This window comes from Dipodomys spectabilis, unplaced genomic scaffold (assembly GCF_019054845.1).
Source record: "Dipodomys spectabilis isolate Male_0828 unplaced genomic scaffold, ASM1905484v1 ptg000511l, whole genome shotgun sequence".
NCBI classification, from domain to species: domain Eukaryota; kingdom Metazoa; phylum Chordata; class Mammalia; order Rodentia; family Heteromyidae; genus Dipodomys; species Dipodomys spectabilis.
Window position 1 is genome coordinate 206,573 of NW_024871188.1, and position 19,424 is coordinate 225,996.

General features: G+C 52.9%; 2 protein-coding genes across 8 annotated transcripts in view; both read right to left on the bottom strand.

Annotated features, from left to right (window-relative positions):
* Window positions 1-13,222, bottom strand: part of Kdm4b (lysine demethylase 4B) — a 99,472-nt gene extending 86,250 nt beyond the window's left edge. For all 4 annotated transcript variants that reach the window (XM_042669956.1, XM_042669955.1, XM_042669957.1 and 1 more), the window contains exon 1: window positions 13,122-13,222. The gene's annotated coding sequence lies outside the window, so the exon portion shown is untranslated. The remainder of the gene's footprint in view (window positions 1-13,121) is intronic.
* Window positions 13,223-16,310: 3,088 nt separating this feature from the next.
* The window catches only part of Uhrf1 (ubiquitin like with PHD and ring finger domains 1), a 29,081-nt gene continuing 25,967 nt past the window's right edge, over window positions 16,311-19,424 (bottom strand). For 3 of the 4 annotated variants that reach the window (XM_042669930.1, XM_042669926.1, XM_042669927.1), the window contains 4 exons: window positions 19,168-19,291; window positions 18,930-19,075; window positions 18,510-18,608; window positions 16,311-17,712 (listed from right to left, as the gene is read on the bottom strand). In XM_042669930.1, coding sequence (XP_042525864.1) covers window positions 17,566-17,712; window positions 18,510-18,608; window positions 18,930-19,075; window positions 19,168-19,291 — 516 coding nt within the window. In that variant the 3' untranslated portion in view covers window positions 16,311-17,565. Of the gene's footprint in view, window positions 17,713-18,509; window positions 18,609-18,929; window positions 19,076-19,164; window positions 19,292-19,424 lie in introns of all 4 variants that reach the window. The other variant, XM_042669929.1, reaches the window with a different exon arrangement.

Below are 19,424 nucleotides of genomic sequence, written 5' to 3' on the forward strand. Positions count from 1 at the left end.
GGTGTGGCTCAAGTGGTAGAGCACTAGCCTAGCAAGTGTATAGTCCACAGAAAAACCCACAAACCTTCCAAAAATATAATGAAAACAACCATTAAAGGAATTAAAATGTGACATTAGGAAATCCAAAAGAAAGCTGTGAAGGAAAAGAAAGAAAGAAAAAAAAAAACATGAGTTCAATCCCCACGACCAACAACAACAAATAGGAAGGAAGGAAGGAAGGAGAGAAGGAAGGAGGAAGGGAGGGAGGGAGGGAGGGAAGGAAGGAAAATGGCTCACAGAAACTCAACTGCAGCCAAGCACCAGTGGCTCACACCTATAATCCTAGCTACTCAGGAGGCTGAGATCTGAGGACCGCAGTTCTAAACCAGCCAGGGCAGAAAAGTCTGTGATACTCTTATCTCCAATAAACTACTCAGAAAAAAGCCAGAAGTGGTGCTGTGCCTCCAGTGGTAGAGTGCTAGCCTTGAAAAAAATAAGCTCAGGGACAGAGCCCTGGCCCTGTTCAAGTATCAGGACTGGAAAAAGGAAAAAAAAAAAAAAAAAAGACAAATCTATCTGCAACAATTATGCTTTTTAAATGTGAATGGACTAAAAAAATTAATCAAAAGACTGAGATTATCAAACTGGATTTAAAAATACAAAAATCCAGCCTGGCACCCATGACTGTTATCCTAGCTACTCAGGAGGCTGAGATCTGAGGATCGGAGTTCAAAGCCAGCCTAGACAGGAAAGTCCATGAGACTCTTATCAATTAACCAACAGAAAAAGTGGTGCTGTGGCTTAAATGGTAGAGCACTTGTCTTGAGCTGAAGACTGAGGGACAGCGCCAGGTCCAGAGATCAAGCTCCATGACCAATTAAAAAAAAAAAAAATATATATATATATATGCACACATTATATATATTTATATATATACACAAAATCCAACTATGTATTATCTACAGAAAAACATTCTTTTGAGTTTGAAGATACAAACAGACAGCAGATAAAGAATGAAAAACACCTATGATATAGCCATCCAGCCATACAACTCTTGGGCATTTTGAACGTTACAAGTCAGGATAAAATTTTCCACAACCACGTCCACTGCTGCACTATTTTGTTTTGTTTTTCTTGTCAGTTGTGGGGTTTTAACTCTGGGCCTGGGCACTGTCCCTGAGCTCTTTAGCTCAAGTTGAGTGCTCTACCACTTGAACCACAGCACCACTTCTGGTTTTTTAATTGGAGATAAGAGTCTCACAGACTTTCCTGCCCGGCTAGCTTTGAATCATGATCTTCCTGAGTAGCTAGGATTACAGGTGTGAGCCACCAGCGCCCAGCTATTGCTGTACTATTCACAATACTCAAGTTATGAAAATAGTCCAGATACCCTACAATAGATAGGTAGATCAAAAAAACTGTGGGACCTATACACAATGGAATTTTACTTGTCCATTAGAAAAAATAATATGTCACTTGCAGGAAGATGAGCCTAGAACAAATCACATTAAGTGAAGTAAGCAAGCAAACTCAGAGACAAATGGTGTACATTTTCTCTCTGATTAGGAAGCTAGATCTAAAATACAAACGTGTCAGGTGCTGGTGGCTCACACCTGTAATCCTAGCTACTCGGAAGCCTGAGATCTGAGGATCGCAGTTCAAAGCCAGCCCAGGCAGCCAAGTCCATGAGACTCTTATCTCCAATGAACCACCAGAAAACCAGAAGTGGTGCTGTGGCTCAAAGTGGTAGAGTGCTAGCCTTGAGCAAAAGAGCTCAGGGACAGCGCTCAGGCCCTGAGTTTAAGCTCCGTGGCTGACAAAACAAACCAACATGCATTATAACATGTACTGACTAAAGGAAGGTATACTTAGGTGAGGAATCCAAAGGTGCAATTCCTTTGAATAATTATTGAACTGTTTATCCAAATATTAGGAAGTGAAAACATGTTTTTTGGGGGGTGGGCAAAGGGGATAACACAAGATACATGAACAGAGAAAGAGTGAACAAATGCAGTCATTGTATTCAATGTACACTATGTAAAAAATGAACTATGTAACTTGTAGGTAGAGATGGGAAAGGGGAAGATGGGAGAGAAGGAAGGATTGACACTGTCCAAGAAACAATGTACTCACAGCTGACCTTTGAAAGGTACCTCGCCTTGTACAACTACTTAATAATAATAATTGAAGGAGAAAAAAGCTAAAAGGAAGTGAGAGGCCAATGGCTCACATCTGTAATCCTTGCTACTCAGAAGGCTGAGATCTGAGGACCATGGTTCAAAGCAAGCCCCGGCAGAAAAGTCCATGAGACTCTGATCTCAAATAAACCATAAGAAAACCAGAAGTGGTGCTGTGGCTCAAGAAGTAGAGCACTCGCCTTGAGCTGAAGAGTACAGGGACAGCGCCCAGGCCCAGAGTTTAAGCCCCACGACCAAAAAGAAAAAAGAATCTCACAGACCTTTCTGCCCTGTTTTGAGCCTCAGCTCCTAGCCACCCCACTTGCAATAAAAGGAATAAAACAGAGAATCCCTAAACAATTAATTGCCAACAATTACCAAGGCAATGATGGCTCATGCCTGTAATCCTAGCTACTCAGAAGGCTAAGATCTGAGTGATGAATGTTTGGAGCCAGTCTGGGCAGGAAAATCAGTAAGACTCTTATGTCCAGCTAACCACCAAAAAGCTAAAAGTGGGGCTCAGGCTCAAGTGGTGAAGGGCCAACCTTGACCGAAAAAGTCAAGCAAGAGGGGCTGGGAAGGTGGCTCAGTGGTAGAGCGCTTGCCTTGCATGCCTGAGGCCCTGGGTTCCATTCCTCAGCACCACATAAGCAAAAAGAAAAAAGCCGGAAGTGGCGCTGTGGCTCAAGTGGTAGAGTGCTAGCCTTGAGCTGAAGAGCTGAGAGACAGCGCCCAGGCCCAGAGTTCAGGCCCCATGACCGGACCCAAAAAAAAAAAAAAGTCAAGCAAGAGCAGAGGCCCTGAGTTCAAGGCCCAGGATGGGCAAAAATAAAGAGAAATAAGTAAGTAAAGATGAAACAAGCATGGTGCTGGGAAGGTGGCTCAGTGGTAGAGCGCTTGCCTTGCAAGCATGAGGCCCTGGGCTCGATTCCTCAGCACCACATACACAGAAAAAGCCAGAAGTGGCACTGTGGCTCAAGTGGTAGAGCGCTGGCCTTGAGCTGAAGAGCTGAGGGACAGCGTCCAGGCCCAGAGTTCAGGCCCCATGACTGGCAAAAAAAAAAAGATGAAACAAGCAATACTTAGCGGGGAACTCACAGCTGCATATAATCAAAAATCTCTAGTTAACTGTGTAGATCTCCACCCTGAGATACTGTGTGCTGAACCTAAAACAAGCAGAAGAAAGGAAACAATAAAAAAGGAAGCAGAAAATATAATAGGAAACCAAGTAAGTGAAACCTCAACAAAATTGACATACCTTCAGGTAAATCAATGAGGAAAAAGAGATTGCTCTAATTGTTATGATTAGTAATGAAGAAGATACATTAGTGCCCCTACCTTACAGAAGTAAGAATTATAAACTGATATTCTGGGCACCTGGCTTTTCTCATGCTAATAGGGGGCTCCTTGCTTCAGTCCTGGCCTTGAAACTCAGAAACCTCTGCCTCACTGGCATCTGTAAAAAACCCTTCCTGCTCATAGTGGAGTTTGTCTCCTCACTGCAGACCACTAAGAAGGCCCACTCCAGCGCCTGGGAATCTGAAATCTCCAGCCCTCTACCACTTAACAGCTGTAGCCACACCAGCTCCTCTGATCATCCAACAAGCCAAATAAATACAATCTGCCTCAGGGCCTTTGCACACGTTGTTCTCCCCTGAAACATCTGTCTCCAAGATCTTCCCATGTTTGGCTCCATATCCCATGTAGTGACAGGTGCTCCCTTGCACCCAGTTAAGAGGCTCTGAACCTGCAGACCCCACCAGACCTCTCCCTGGTCGTTTGTCCTGGCTGGTGACTCAGCCAGAACCTAGGCGGAGATGAGGAGCACAAGATCTTTAAGAACATGGACTCACAAGTTTGTTTTTATACATTACATGGGTTTCATGCAGAACATTCCTCCTGGAAGCTGATAGCCACGGTGACTGCTGATCCCACAGCTCTTAGCCTGTAGCCGACAGTCATGTGGATGACTACAGGGTGCCCGGGGCTCCATGGCCTCCTGGGGACATTATGAAGGCATCCTCATCCCTGCCCCTGCTGCACCACAGACACCTGGGCCCAAGCCAGGATGGGAAGAAACCTGTTCTGTTCACTGTGAGGGTTCCCCTGCCATGGCCACACACGCCACCGCCTGATGGACTGAATCTACAGTCAGTCACTCTCCCACCAAATCACACCCCAGCCCTGGCTCACCAGCACAGGTCTGAGCTGGCACCAGCGCTGGCCCGACCGGCAAGTTCTGGCCTTGGCACTGCCTCCGGCCCACTGCCCACTTGCCCTAGAAAGCCCTGGACCTCTGGACACAGGTGAGAAGCCTCTTCCAGGTCTCCCTGGCTCCCCTCATCTCCCTAGGTTGCAAGTTGGGAAGGGATCTGGGAACTTGCAGGCAAGGAAGGGTGGTGCAGCTGGAGGCTGGGTGCAGGCTTCCTCGGCATTGTGGATACAGGGCACTGCCATCCTGGCCTCCCAGGGGCCCATCCAAACTACCCCACCACACAGACTGGCTTGAGGCTAGGTGTGCTGCAGCCCAAGAGAAGCCATCAGAGCCAAGGGCTCTGCAGGCGGAAGGGCACCCACAGAGCCCGGGGCAGCCCCATCTGTCACAGCCTAGACAATCATGGCTGCCCCTTACCCAGAGGTGGCAATCTGCCCGAAGACTGGCCAGGAGGGACAGCTCTCAGTGGAAAATAGCTAGGCACTGCCACAGATTAAAAGTCAAATAAGCAGGGCACCAGTGGCTCACATCTATCATCCTAGCTACTCAGGAAGTTCAAAGACAGACTGGGCAGCATAGTCCATGAGACTTTCAGCTCCAATTAACCACCCAAAAGCCAGAAGGAGTTGTGGCTCAAGCCTTGAGTACAAAAGCTCAGGACAGTGCCCAGACCCTGAGTTCAAGTCCTAGCAGTGGCACATGGGCACACTGGTACACACATGCGCATGCGCGCGCGCACACACACACCACACACACACACACAGAGTCAAAGAATCCAGGTGTGGTGGCCACTTCTGTGGTACGAGCACTCAGGATGCACAGGCCAGAGAACAAAGACTTCCAGGCCAGCCCAGAACACACAGCAAGACCCTATGTTAAAAAAGGAAAAAATTGCTGGGCACTGGGGGCTCACAACTCAAGAGGTTGAGATCTGAGGATCACAGTTCAAAGCCAGCCCGGGCAGGAAAGTCCATGAGACTCTTATCTCCAATGAACCACCAGAAAACCAGAAGTGGTGCTGTGGCTCAAGTGGTAGAGCACTCACCTTGAGCTGAAGAGCTGAGGGACAGCACCCAGGGCCAGAGTTTAAGCCCAACAACTGACCAAAAATAAATAAGTAAATAAAATAAAATAAAATAAAAACAACTTGGAGAAAACAAAGCAAGAGGTTACATTGTCCAAAAAGAAATGTACTCACTAAGGCTGGGAATGTGGCTTAGTGGTTAAGTGCTTGCCTAACATGCATGAAGCCCTGGGTTCAATTCCTCAGCACCACATACACAGAAAAAGCCAGAAGTGGTGCTGTGGCTCAAGTGGTAGAGCGCTAGCTTTGAGCTGAAGAGCTGAGGGACAGCGCCCAGGCCCAGAGTTCAGGCCCCACGACTGGATCCAAAAAAAAAAAAAAAAAGAATAATAAGCTCTGAGTTCAAGCCCCAATACTGGCAAAAAACAAACAAAAACCTTTCGGTGCATGGTAGGGCCATGAAGACTGCTGGCTTGGCATGTAAGCCTGAAGCCCTGGGTTTACCAGGGCTGTGCTGGAAGGTGAGGGACCAGGCTGCCCATCTGAGCCACACTGGGCAACGTCAGGCCTTTCTCCCTCAGGCCTATCTGGATTCAAGGCTCCAGAGACAGAGCTGCCACCCCACCTCTCCAAAATCTCTGGGTGCCCGGTGCAGGGGGAACTTGCAGGGGGTCTTCACAGTGTGGTGTGCAGCAGCCCTGGCTCCGCTGACCCCTGGCCCTCCCACCACCTCTCTGCTCTTCCCAGGACACAGCCCCGGTGTCTCCTCCTCCCTCTCCTCTTCATAAGTCACCGGGATGGACGAGGCTCCCCTCCAATGGCACCAGCACCCTTGAAGCCTTCCTGAATGCCAGCCACACCAGCTGCCCAGCCTTGGTCTCTCCCTATTGGAGGGTGGGGAGGTGGACTGGGAGGTGGAGCGTTGGGTCACCTAGCCAGACACATATGAGTGACCACTGCATTGGAGAATGACAAGCACAGTCAGCCAACGCTGCACCAAGGACATCACTCAGAGCTGTGGGGATCAGGGTCACAGCGGATGGCTAAGGAGCTGCCCTCCATCGTCAGGGCCAGATGGCCAGCGCTGGAAAGCCAGGGACGGGGTTCTTGGCTCTGCTACTGGAGCTCAGAGAGCTGGTAAAGGAGGTGTCTGGCCCCCCAGGGCCCTGGAGCCAGGCACCCTTCCTACTTCCTCCCTGCTCTTCCAGGAGGCTGCTGAAATTGAGCTCAACTAGGGCTCCAAAGCCCCAGGTTCACTCACAGGCAGGCAAGAGCCTCACCACTCTGCCCCTCTCCTGATGGGGTAACAGGACTCGGGCAGCACTCTGCGCTCCCATGCTGGCTCAGCCTCTCTTGTCCCCCAACAGAGGCCTGGAGCTGCTGCACAAGATGAGAGACAAGCTGTACCCCCGGGGGCGCTTCTAGGACCTGTGGGTCACAGGCCTGGGCTGAGGACACAGCCAGCCCTGTTACACAGCCTCAAGACCCCCACCCCCCGACCACCCCCTCACCACTGCTCACACAAAGCAATTCTGATTGTTCTCCGCTCATCTCACACGAATCCTTTCTCCCACCTCCCCTGAGAGCCGGGCAGTCATAGATACAGACAGGGGCCCAGCCCCGCACCCAGCCGCCAGAAGGAAGGAGCCAGGCTTGACTTGGGAGGACACCACAGCAGGCATCACTGGGACAGGACCCCCTCCCCCCCCCCCCCCCCCCCCCCCGCCAGGGGCTGGGTCGTGTCCTCTGTACCTAAGCGCCATGGGACACACAGTCTGTCATGAGGCAACCTGTCCCCTGGGCAGACCCAACCTGAGGCCAGTGATGGCCCAACTAGGAGCTAGCTGCACACCTGCCACAGAAACAAAGATGGCTTAGTGCAAAGCAAGAGAGGAGGGGAGGAGGGAGAGACAGTGGGAGGGAGGAAGAGAGGGAAGTTAGGAGGACAGGAAGGAAGGAAGGAGGGGGGAGGGAGGGAGGAATAGGAAAGTAGGGAGAGGTGGAGAGGGGAGGGGAGGCACAGAACTTGGAGTGCTGCTCTCAGGTGCATCTCCATGGCGGTGTGACCCCTACACAGACAGGCCCCCCCCACATCATGTCATGCTCGGGAAACTGTGGGAAGCAGGCCGCCTGCTGCTGGCTGTCTACTTGCACGCACCAGCTGTCTGCTCCGTGGAGCAGAAGGCACCTTCTGGCCAGAGGGGACAGGGACAACAGGGCCCTGAAGCCTCCGCTCAGCCCTCAGCTGACCCCTGGGGGATGTTACCACGGGAGAGGCGTGGGGAGGACCCTGGTCCCCGGTTCTTGTGTGTGTGGTGTTGTTGTTGTTTCTTGTTGCTTGCAGGGCTCACCACTGCACCGCAGCGCCTGTGCATCTGCCCTCCTACCCTGAGATTGCCATGGTCACGAGTCCACGCCTGCACTCTGTGTGAAGGCCCACGCCTGCTCTAGCCGCCATGGCCCACCTCTGACCTGGCGAGCCTGAGCCTCGCCCCCCTGGGCTAGGAGACAGATACACCTTCAACAAGACACCGCTATGCCTGTGCCAGGCCAGGAGCCGGCATGCGCCAGCGCCGCCCCAGTGCCCAGCCCAATCCTGCTCCCACCCTAGCCCCTCAGTCTGTGCTGCCATGTCTCAGTGGTGGGGTGGGAAACAGTCAAAAGAAGGAAAACATCTCATGACTTGAAAACTTTACAGAACTTGCACTTCTGTGTCCATAAATAAAGTTTTATTGGCACACAGGCTCTCACATTTAGATAACGTTCTTGGAGGCTTCTTTTTTTTTTCTTCCTGAGTCAATATCTTGCTAGGTTGCCCAGGCTGCCCTTAAATTCACAATCCTCCTGTCTCCATAGCCTGTGTGCTGGGGTTACAGGCGTGAGCCACCACACCTGGCAAGACAGTTTTCTTGAGGGGACAGAAACTGACTTACAACCCTGAAAAAAATGTTTTCTGTTCAGTCATTTACAGAGGAAACTGCTGCCTTAATGAATAAGACAAACAACAAATATACCAATAGACATTAGTAGACATTCCTGTTAGAAATATCACAAAGAAAGGATAAGATGGGGCTGTAGTTAGGGAGTAGCCAGTAGGGTGACTTTAGGCAGGTAGTCAGGAAGACTGGGTAGAGTTGAGACCTAAAGGAAGCTAGCTGGGTGGCGGCAAAAGGGAAAAGCATTCTGAAAAGGAGAAACAGTAAGTGCAAAGGTCCTGAGACAGGGAAGGTGGTTATGCCTGAGCATGGCAGACAGGAAGAAAGAGGGAACAGAGCAAGGTGGCTTCAGGAAAGGTAAAGAAGTTTTCCCAAGGGTGAGTTGAAGCCATGGGAAGGTTCTAGGCGGGGTAAGAACATTTTTTATTTTTTATTTTGGTTTTTTAGTCTTCTTGATTTTGTAACAGACTTTATTTTCTAGAGCAGCTTTCCGTTGCAGAGTAAGAGAAGGCAGGAGATTTCCCACACAACTCGTCTTCACAGGGAAGGCTGTCAGTTTAAGGAGTACCTTGAGGACAGAAGAGTGAACAGTGACAGGACCCACGGCTCCCCATGTTATCTAACCAGCCCACACCCAGCAGGGATAGCCCTCTAAGAACAGCTCAGCCACAACTTAGAACTGAGTTAGTTATGGAGGTGGAGGGAATAACTTGGCTTAGTGGTTTGGTTTTGTTTGTTTTTTCAGGACTAGGCCCCTTGCACGCTGGATGCACACTGTGCCCTGGCGCATGCGTGCACACGTGCAGCTCCGTGCTCCTTCATGCCCCAGCCGAAAACACCCACAGGCACTCAGGGCCACCCCAGGACAGCAGGGGCACTGCTGCTCAGGAAAACACCAGGATTTGCAGAAGGAGAGTGGATGAGGAAAGTGCAGATGGAATTGTCAGATGCGGGTGGCAGGGAAGGTATGGAAGACCCTCTCCAGATAGCCAGGAAAGTCTGGGTCCAGGGACTCAGAGGCTAGAGAAACCAAGAAGATCTCTGGCCAGCATAGGTGGGCACGAGTGGCAAGCAGCTCCCCTCTTCCCTGCGAGGAAAATGCAGGCCATGGAGGAATGAACAGCAGCGCTGAGGAGCAGGAACAGGACCTGGATTTCTGTGTCCTGAGCAGCTCACTCTCGCAGAGCAGCGAGGGAAGGACAAAGGAAACAGAAGTCCCGGAAGATGGGGCAGAGGGGTCCCCTCCAGAACCTCAGCGGCCTTGAGTTAAAGGCTGAGCCTGGGTTCCCAGCTGGAGGTGACTGTGCCCCAGGGACCCCAGGCCTAAGGACTCATGTGACAATGGGTCTGAGGAGTTCCTGGGATGAAGCCGGGGTCAGCCTCAGCAGCACTGGGACATGGGGGAGGGGGATAAGCAGGCCACTGAGTCCACAGAGCAGACACACAAGAGCCAGAGCCCTGAACAGGAAAAGGGCTTCAAGGTCCTGAGAGCCACCTGGAGAAGCCCAAGCAGCGCCCAGAACCCAGGCCAGCCCCTCCCTCTGTGTGTGTGCGCCCACGTGGGGTAGGAGGCTAGCCCACATTCGGCCCTTCTTCTGCCCCTAGTTCTAGTCCTAAGCCAACAGCAGAGAGGCCTCTGGTGTGGGAGGAGTCTAGAGCCCCTCCAGGCAGCCGCATGGCAGGTCTCTGGAGCCCTGCCTGGAGCTGGAGTTGAAACTGTCCTGAGGGCTGGCCATCTGTCACCGTTTGGCCAGCTCAGGCCTGTGGCCCAGAGTTCTGTTCTCCCCACTAGCTCCCACCAGTGGGCTGTGAAAGCTGAAACCTCCACCTTGGCTCCTGGGGCAAGTGACTGGCCCAGGGCCACGCAGCTCAGCACCCACACTACCTGGAAGCAGGGGTGAGAAGTATCCGCCTGCCCACACCTCAGTCTCCCTCCCACACAGCCTCCTCCTCCTCCCAGCTCCCTCCCGCCTCGGCCTCCACCGGGCCTGCCCAGGACTCAATGCCCAACCCCCACAGGCCAGGTGAATCCTCACAGGTGTCAGATGACAGGACAGATGGCTCCTGAGGGCTGAGGCTCCAGGGCCCATTGGGGGAAGGGGCAGGCACAGGACAAACAGAACTGGAGACTGAGAGGAAAATCAGGAGTGAGATCTAGGCAGAGCGCTCAAGTGAGCCCTGGGAGTGCAGAGGGTGACCCTGCCGATCCAGGAGCCTCCCACGATAAGGGACAGGATGGAGGACAGCCGGGGCCCTGAGGGCAAATGTATCAGTGACTTGGCCAAACTCTAGCACTTAGGTCTTTACTGCCCCACTCCCCAGATATGAAGGAATTAGAAAATCAGTTGTATCTAAGCCTCCATATAGTCTACACCTACCACACACACATACACACACTCACGCACATGCACATACATACTCATGCACACTGACTTGATTTTCTTCCTGGTCTCCGTGTGTACTCAAACACAAGTACACTCAAGTGTGTACATGCACATACATACACACAGTCACATTACTCACATGTGCATGCACAATGCACTCACAAGTACCCCCCACACAAATATGTGCATTCAGATGTGCACGTATGTACACATACATGCACTCACATTCACACGTACATGCGTGTGTGCACAAACACTCATACTGCACACATGTGGGCATACGTAAGTGATCATGTATAACCACATTTACATACCTGGGTACCTGGACACACACCTGTGCATGAAATACATGTATGTATCTGCATGCAAACACCTGCACACATTTGATCACACACACACTGGCATGTACTCATGTGCATGCATTGTTCCCAAATGTGCATGTGCAAATGTGCATTGTGTAAATGTGCATATATGCCTATGCACACACGTTCACACTGGCATGCACCTATGCATTTATGTGTGCATGCACGTATACGCACATACAAGCACACCTCACACTTCCATCCCAAACACCTGCATCTTTTGTGCACCAAGTTTCACCTTTCCCTTTCCTGGGGCTCAGTGACCTCCACCAGGCCAGAACAGAGGGGAGCACTAACACCTGCCTAGCAAGTTTTAGTAAACACGCGCTCAACACAAAGCATAAGAAGCTGACCCTGCCACTCCGCACTCTCTCCTTCAAGGGTTTGGAAAAATTAAAGGCAAAGCTGACTGACTGCCTTGGTTTCCCAGAGTGCCAAGAAAATGCTGGCCACTCTGCTGACACGCCCTCGCCTGGCTCTCCAGGCAGCTATTAGGTGAGAATTAGGGGGGTCATTAGTTCTGGCAGGGTAGCACCAAAGCCCACAGGAGTCAGCTAATGAGCCCATTTGAACAGAGTGATGTTGCAAGGCGCCCTCTCCAGCACAGGGACAGCAGGATAATCGGCTGGGGGTGGGGGTGGGGGTGAGATGTGCAAGCCGACCCCAATCCCTTAGCATCTCGGGATCCGGGCAGGCACTCACTCAGGCGGGGCCCCAACAGGGACAGGCCAAACTGATGCCCTTGCCACAAACCCACACGGAAAAAAGACACTCTTCACCTATCCCGGGATGGACTCCACTGGGCTTAAGCCACCACCTCACTAGTTTAGCAACTTGTGTATGTGTGTTGGGGGGGGCGGGGGGAAACAGTTCCCCCAGGTGCCACTGAATTATTAAAAACCAAAGCATCCTCTCCCAGCTAGACAGCTGGGACGGCCCAAGAGCAGCCCTCCCCACCTCCCCCACCTGCGGGGGAGGGGACCTAGGAAACCCTTCTTCCACGGTGCTCAAGTGCACGCACACCCCATCCCGCCCTGCAGACCCCCCCAGCACCCAGCGCCGCCCCCGCCGCCTGGAAGCCCACGGGGCTGGGGAGGGGGTGGTGGAGGGGACTGTACAATTCATCTCCACAGAGAAAGGGGCTTCCTCTCCATGGCGATGTGCCTAAAGCATGAGGGACAGAGAGAGACGCATCTGGAAGCTGCCACCTAACAAGTAGGGTACATTTTCTTTTTCCCTCAAAATTAAAAAAAAAAAATCCAGATTGCATGATGGGGGGGAGGGGTACTCTGAGACATGGAGTGTGGGGCCGGGGTGGGGGGTGGGGGGACAAGTTTGGGAGCGATGATCGCACAGCAGGTTGACTTCGTGGAGAGGGTGGGCACAGAGAGATGGATGGGTATTATTTCGGAGATGTAGCTTCTGGGGTGTCCAAATTGGGGGGTGGGGGGGAGGGGGAAGAGGCGGGCTACCCTCTTTCTAGTCTTGGGTGCCCAAAGGGCTAGAAAGGCAGGCGGGAGGGCGTACCAAGGGCCTGGGGTGGGGAGGGGGGGGGAGGGTGTCTTGTATTTCTTATTTTCCTTTTAAAAAGAGATTATGATGAGGATTGTCTGGAATAATAAAGAGAAGCGCCCGACCCGGCCACCCACGCTGTCATCTTTTGTGCCCGGCTGGCAGGGCCGTCTGGGCCCAGCCCCCGCGCGCCCCCGGCCCGGCCCGGCCCGGGAAAGAGACGCCCCCGCCCCCGCCCCCGCCCAGGGCGCGCCCCGTCTTTGTCCGCCCCCCACCCACGGCCCGCCCGCCACCAACACCACCCCCCCACCCCCACAGCCCGGGCGGTTAACGCCCCCAACCGCCTTCGCGACCGGGACAAAGCGCGACGGCCGGGCCGAGCAGGCCGCGCCCGAGGCCTGGGCCTCGAGTCCCGGGCGCGCCCGCAGCCCCGAGCCGTGGCGCGGGGACGATGGGGCGGCGACGACGGGGGGGAGGGGGGGTGGCCCGCGCTCAGACGCGGCCCACAGGCCTGTCTCCCCCGCGGACTCACCTGAGGTGGCGCGCGCGGCCCAGCCAGCAACAGCGGCGCGCGCTCCACGCCCTCGGCGTCCGTCGCACCCCCAGGCCCAGCTCGGGCCGGGCCCTGCTCGGTCGCTGGCGGCCGAGCTCTCCGCGAGCGCCCCGGGCGGGGCTTATAAGGCAGAGCACCAACTCCGCCCTGGCTGCCATTGGTCATCGAGCCCACGCCCGCGCTCTCATTGGTTGTAGCTGACAGCTCCGCCCCTCCCCTCTGTCGGGCCCATCTACCCCTCAAGGTCCGCCTGCTGCACGTCGCAATTGGTCAGGCGTAGTGCCTGCCTCGCCAACTCATTGGCTGTCTGGAGGGGATCCGCCGGCACCCACTCACGTGCCCACTGACCGGCTCCGCTCTCATTGGGTGGGGAGCACGCCAACCAAGGCGTAGGCGACCAAACCGATGGTGTTAAACCGGGGATTGACATGGGCGACTTGGGGACCGCCCAAGCATTGCTCTGAGGGAAACAGGTATTGGCTTGTGAGATAAACTCGAGTTACCGATTGGCCGAATTGGATGCCGATCACTGTCCTCTAGCTCCGGGCCCCGCCCTGGTTATCAGGGGGAGACTGAGTACGTGAGAACCTGCACAACATCAGCACCAGGCCCTGGACTCTAGCAGTCACATGGTTCGAGACCCGTAGGTGGGTCTCGAAGATGCTGAATTCTCCAAATTGCAACCGAAAGCAAACCATTTTGCAAAAGGAAATGGAGAAATGGTCAGAAAACACGCACCAAGACCCCACCTCCCGTGCACCCAGCTTTTCCACCACTGTCGGCCCGGGTTCAACACCCTGGCAGGCCTAAGTTTGCCCTGTAAAGCAGCAACCACCGGTCTGATCCCCTCCTGGGGATCTTTCAAGAATAAACTAGACAATCTGCCTTGTCTAGATGCTTCCCAAAATGCTGGGCGACTTGGGAATTGAGCAACTCAGGGCCCAAGTTCTGGGTTCCTAAGGCCCCCTCCTAGCCCCCCCTCCCCGCATGGGTCCTAGCTTAGGGGGCACGGGTCCTAGATTGGGTCCTAGATTAGGCTCATCTCCGTGTTTTCTGCCATCATTGGTCACAAATGGCCAGTCAAGAGTGTGCACATTCTGGTTTTTGAGTAACATGTAAATGTGTCTTTCCTAGGCCTGGCTAGGGTCTCCAGGGAGGTCATGCACTTGGAATTATTCATATTCAGAGCTGCATTGCCGGGTGTCATAACTTGCCTGGTTAAATCCTCAGTAGGACTGGAGGACCTGAGACCCTCCATACTCTACAAAAGGGCATGCATCCATGCCTGGAAAATAAACATCCCCAGAGAAAATTAATCTGTGGGGAGAGATTGTTAATATCAGGGTTCAAAGGGGATTTGAGTCTGTTCTGGGGGTGTAAAAATCCTTATGGGACTATATTCCTCGAATTCCCAGTGGAGTTTAAATTTAATTTAAAAAATAGGCAATGCCCTGGAGAAGTTCCCTAACCAGTGGGGAAAAGGTGGGACTGGATAATGGGGAAATGGCATCCAAAGGCTATCTCAACAAAGGAATTTCCCCACACACCAGGGTTTTATTTCCTCTCTTCCAACTTTGGAAGGCAACAAATTCCAGATATTTAGACTTCACAAACTCTTGATTCTTTTTTAACTAGAGGACCTAAATATTGTCAACTTAGTTTTGCTCAAGATCACCTTTCTTTTCTTTTTTTTTGGGTCCGGTCATGGGGCCTGAACTCTGGGCCTGGGCGCTGTCCCTCAGCTCTTCAGCTCAAGGCTAGTGCTCTACCACTTGAGCCACAACGCCACTTCCGGCTTTTTTCTTTTTGCTTATGTGGTGCTGAGGAATCAAACCCAGGGCCTCAGGCATGCAAGGCAAGCGCTCTACCACTGAGCCATCTTCCCAGCCCCTACCTTTCTTTTCTTAATGTTGTGGGTCTTGAACTCGGTGCCTAGGCACTGTCCCTCAGCTCTTCAACTCAAAGTTAGCACTCTACTACTTGAGCCACAGGGCCATTTCCAGTTTTCTAGTGGTTTACTGGAGATAAGAGTCTCACAGGCTTTCCTGCCTGGGCTGGCTTTAAACCAGCCCAGGTCTCAGCCTCCTGATTAGCTAGGATTACAGGTCAATGAGACTTCTTTCCCCCCTTCAGTCATTGGGCCTGAACTCTGGGCCTGGGTACTGTCCCTCAGCACTTCAGCTCAAGACTAGCGCTCTACCAGTTGAGTCACAGTGCCACTTCCAGCTTTTTCTGCTTATTTGGTGCTGAGGAATGGAACCCAGGGCCTCATGCATGCAAGGTACTCTACCACTGAGCCACCTTCCCAGCCCCAGGTCCTTCCATGTTGTCCTGATCCTGGCTGTGTGATACTCTAGTATGTGATGGAACACATTTTAAAAACCCAGGCTGGCAAAAAAAAAAATGTCTCCTTGGGCTGGGAAGGTGGGTCAGTGACAGAGTGCTTGCCTGTTATGCATGAGGCCCTGGGTTCAATTCCTCAGCACCACATAAGCAGAAAAAGCTGGAAGTGGCGCTGTGGTTCAAGTGGTAGAGCATTAGCCTTGCTTGAGCTGAAGAACAGAGAGACTGTGCCCAGGCCCAGAGTTCAGGACTCATGACTGGCAAAAAAAAAAAAGGGGGGGGGAATACTGTGCTACTGTGCTCAGTGAGAGAAACGGACACAAAAGTTCTATAGTGTGTGGCTCCATTGACAGGAAAATGTCCAGGACAGGTGGATACAGAGACAGGCCCAAGGGGGCTAGGGAGTAGCTTGTTAATAGTAACAAAGTTGCTATTTTGTGAGGAGGAATGTTTCCAGGATTAAACACATAATATTTTGAATGTTTTAAACAATGAACTGTACACTTGGGCCAGAGAACTTTGTTGCATTAAGTATCTGAAAAGTTATATATAAAAAAGAAAACAAAAACAAAGACTCATCCCCATTGCCTTCTCCCATGGCAGGCATGATGCTTTTCTGAGACCTATTGTACATTTTCTGAGTAGTTTATTGGAGATAAGAGTCTAACAGACTTTTGTGCCAGGGCTGACTTTGAACCATAATCCTCAGATCTCAGACTTCTGAGTAGCTAGAATTACAGGTGTGAGCCACTGGTGCCCCAGCCCTAATCTTTCTTATGGAAAATAAACGGAATCCAGCTACAGAGAGGGAGACACAAACAAATCTATCTGTGAAAAACATTTATTCTCAAGCTAAAACCTGGACAAAGATTATTGAACTTCAGAAAAAAGGCTACACAGGATTTTCTTATTTCTTCCCTAATGCATTAACCAATCTAACAAAGGGGGGAGAAAAAACAAAAACAACACCACTTTTAAACCCAGAATTGCGCTGGTTTGTCTGTAGTTATGTGAAATTTCAGATATTCTTGTTCCAATGAGGTATCAGCTGCAAACTTTGGTAATATTAAGAAAAATGAACAAACCATTCAAAAAACATAAACCAAAACAACAAAAAAAAAACACCCTAAGTTACATCTTTCTTGGTACATATACAGTAACTACAAAAAAAATTCATTTCAAAGTGTTCTTGTTCAAACAGAAAAAACAAATCCCTCATCTTCTCAATCATTGAGTTACAAAGAAAAGGTGAATTTAAATGATCAAGAACTCAAACCATCCCCAAAACATGCCCAAGTGCGTCGGGAAGAACTGGATGGCCACTTTCTGAAATCTGATTGGCATTTTTCAACAATTCAGTGCTAAGAAGAACCCGTCTTTTTAGAAAAGGGTGGGCAGGCGGAAGGCACTTGGATGCATGGCGCTTACTCCTGGGGGCCCCGCTGTCCCCTGGAGTGGCACCCAGCCCCCTGACAGATGAGTCCAGCTGAGGTAGATTCTGCTTGGCCCCAGTGCTCTACCAATGGGGACAGAGGCCTTCCAGGCAGGTCTGGGGCTCCTACAGAGATGGCTTTCAGGTCATGGAGCCCCAATTTCTCCAAACACCTTGGTGACTGGAAGCTGGGCTGTCTCGGTGGCTTTTACTTCACAGGGGGACCGAACCCACAAGCCTTGCAAAGACTGTTCTCGGCATCCGGACACCATTTCCTGGGGGTCAGAGGCAACGGATTCTGCGAATTTGCTCGAGTCACGTAGAGCTTTTGGGGGCCCGCAGTTCCTAATTCCATCTTCAAACCATCGGGTTTTCTTTTCTGTCTTGCAGGTCAGTGGCAGGCTTTGTATTTTTATTTATTTAAAAATGCAAAATGCGGTGAAGTCCACCTTTCAGCCAGAATGTGAGAATTCCTCCAAACGTATAGATTCAATAACAACCAAAAAATGGGGGGGAAGGGGGCGCACGCTGGAGGGAGACAAGCCTTTGTAGGGAACTACCTGTTTAAATTAAGCCCACTAAGAGGAAACCAAGGGCCAGAGAGAACCGCGACCGGGCTGGGGTTCCAGGACGGGAGATGGGGTGGCATCACCGGCCGCTACCGTAGCCAGGGAAGAGCTGGTTGAGGACACTCTGCAGTGGCTGGTTCACCTCTGTGACGTAGCCGCGGCCCAGGTCGTAGCGGCAGGCCGGGCAGCTGAACACCTGGGCTCGGAAGGACCTGTCCAGGCAGTCCTGCAAGACACAGAGCAGGCAGGTGAAGAGAGCAGGCCCCCCTCCCCGCCCCCAGCCTTCCTCTAGGGAGACAGGGTCAGCCCAGTCAGAGCATAGAGGACAGGGCCTCCTCAACCCTCCGTCTTTTCTCCCCCCCCCTTTTTTGTGGGGGAGAGGGTGCTGATTGTGGGGCTTGAACCCTGGGCCTGGGCACTGTTCCTCAGCTCAAGGCTAGCGCTCTACCACTTGAGCCACAGCACCACTTCCGGCTTTTTCTGCTTATGTGGTGCTGAGGAATCAAAACCAGGGCCTCATGCATGCAAAACAAGCCCTCTACACTGAGCCACCTTCCCAGCCCTCTTTCTCCTTTTTATCCACTGGAACCCAGGCTTATCCCTCCATTCCCCACGAAGCAGGGAGAGTGAAGACTCAACTGGGCTCTGCTGGACTCCATGAGCCTTTCTCAACAAGCCTGGCACCCTGCAACCCTAGCTAGAAGCCCAGCACCTTGCACCTAGTAGGTGCTCAGTACACCAACTCTCCCACCCCTGTGAAGAAAGGCAGGAGGGAGGCATCACATAGCCAGGCCCATGACACTTCCCTGCCCAGCAGCTCCTCACACTGTGTTAGCCAAGGCCCACCTCCTCCAGGAAGCCCTCCTCCCTGCTCCCCACAGGCTGTAGTGAGGTCACAGGCCAAGCAAGACAATGGCGGCAGTGGCTAGAGGTGATGGGGAGGGCAGGTTCCCCTGGACATAGGGCCCACCAGGTCCTGAGGAAGGCCAAGGAAGGGCACACGTGGCAGAGCGGGTACCTCACCTTGCACACATTGTGCTTACACACGGTGGTGACGGGCCGGAACACCAGCTCCTGGCAGCAGATGCACTGGAAGGCCTCCTCCACTTTACTCAGGAACACCTGCAATTGGCCACCATGCATCCCCATGAGGTCAGGGTTGGGTCCCCGCCTCCTGGAGTCCTGGAGAAGGCCAGGCACCCAACAGGACGACGAAAGATTGAGGGGGGGTGGTGGGGGTGGGTAGGAGAAGAGGAGAATGTTACACAGGTACAGGGCTTCAGGGTGGGATGGAAGATTCTGGAAGGGGATGGATGGTAAAGTCAGCTGCACAGGCCCAGGAGGCACACAATACCTTGTAAGCAATGGGTCCATCTGGGCTGCGGGGGGGGGGGGGGGGGGGGGGGGGGGGCCGCGCATGTGGCGGAGGGAGCGGCGACTCACCGGCCCTTCGCTGAGCGACTTGAGGACCTCGTCCCACAGCTTGGCATTGCTCTGGTCCTCCCGGATGAGGCTGGTCTGCTGGGCTGTGAGGCTGTGTGGCTCCAGCTTGGTCTTCTTGCTGCTCCGGGTCACCGAGCTGGCCTGGCCTGGAGACAGCGATGCAGGCGGCCAAGGTGAGGGGCGCGGCTGGCTCTGGGCTGCGGGGCGGGGCAGGACGTGGGGGCAAGGGGACACCCACCTGTGGACTTCCGCTTCCACAAGCTCTGCGTGGGGGACGTGAGGGTCCCCTGCCCTGTGGCCGTGCTCCTGTTCTCCTTCTCCTTGTCCTTGTTGGCCAGGGCTTCCAAGTAGCCTTCAGGGTACTGCAGGAGAGGCACCAGGGGGGACACAGCGTGACGTGATGGGAGACCCACCTGCCAAGCTCAGCCAAAGCTGGACCAGCCCTGCCCCTACCCCAGCCCCTCAAAGGCGCCTAACGGCAGAATCCTGTACATC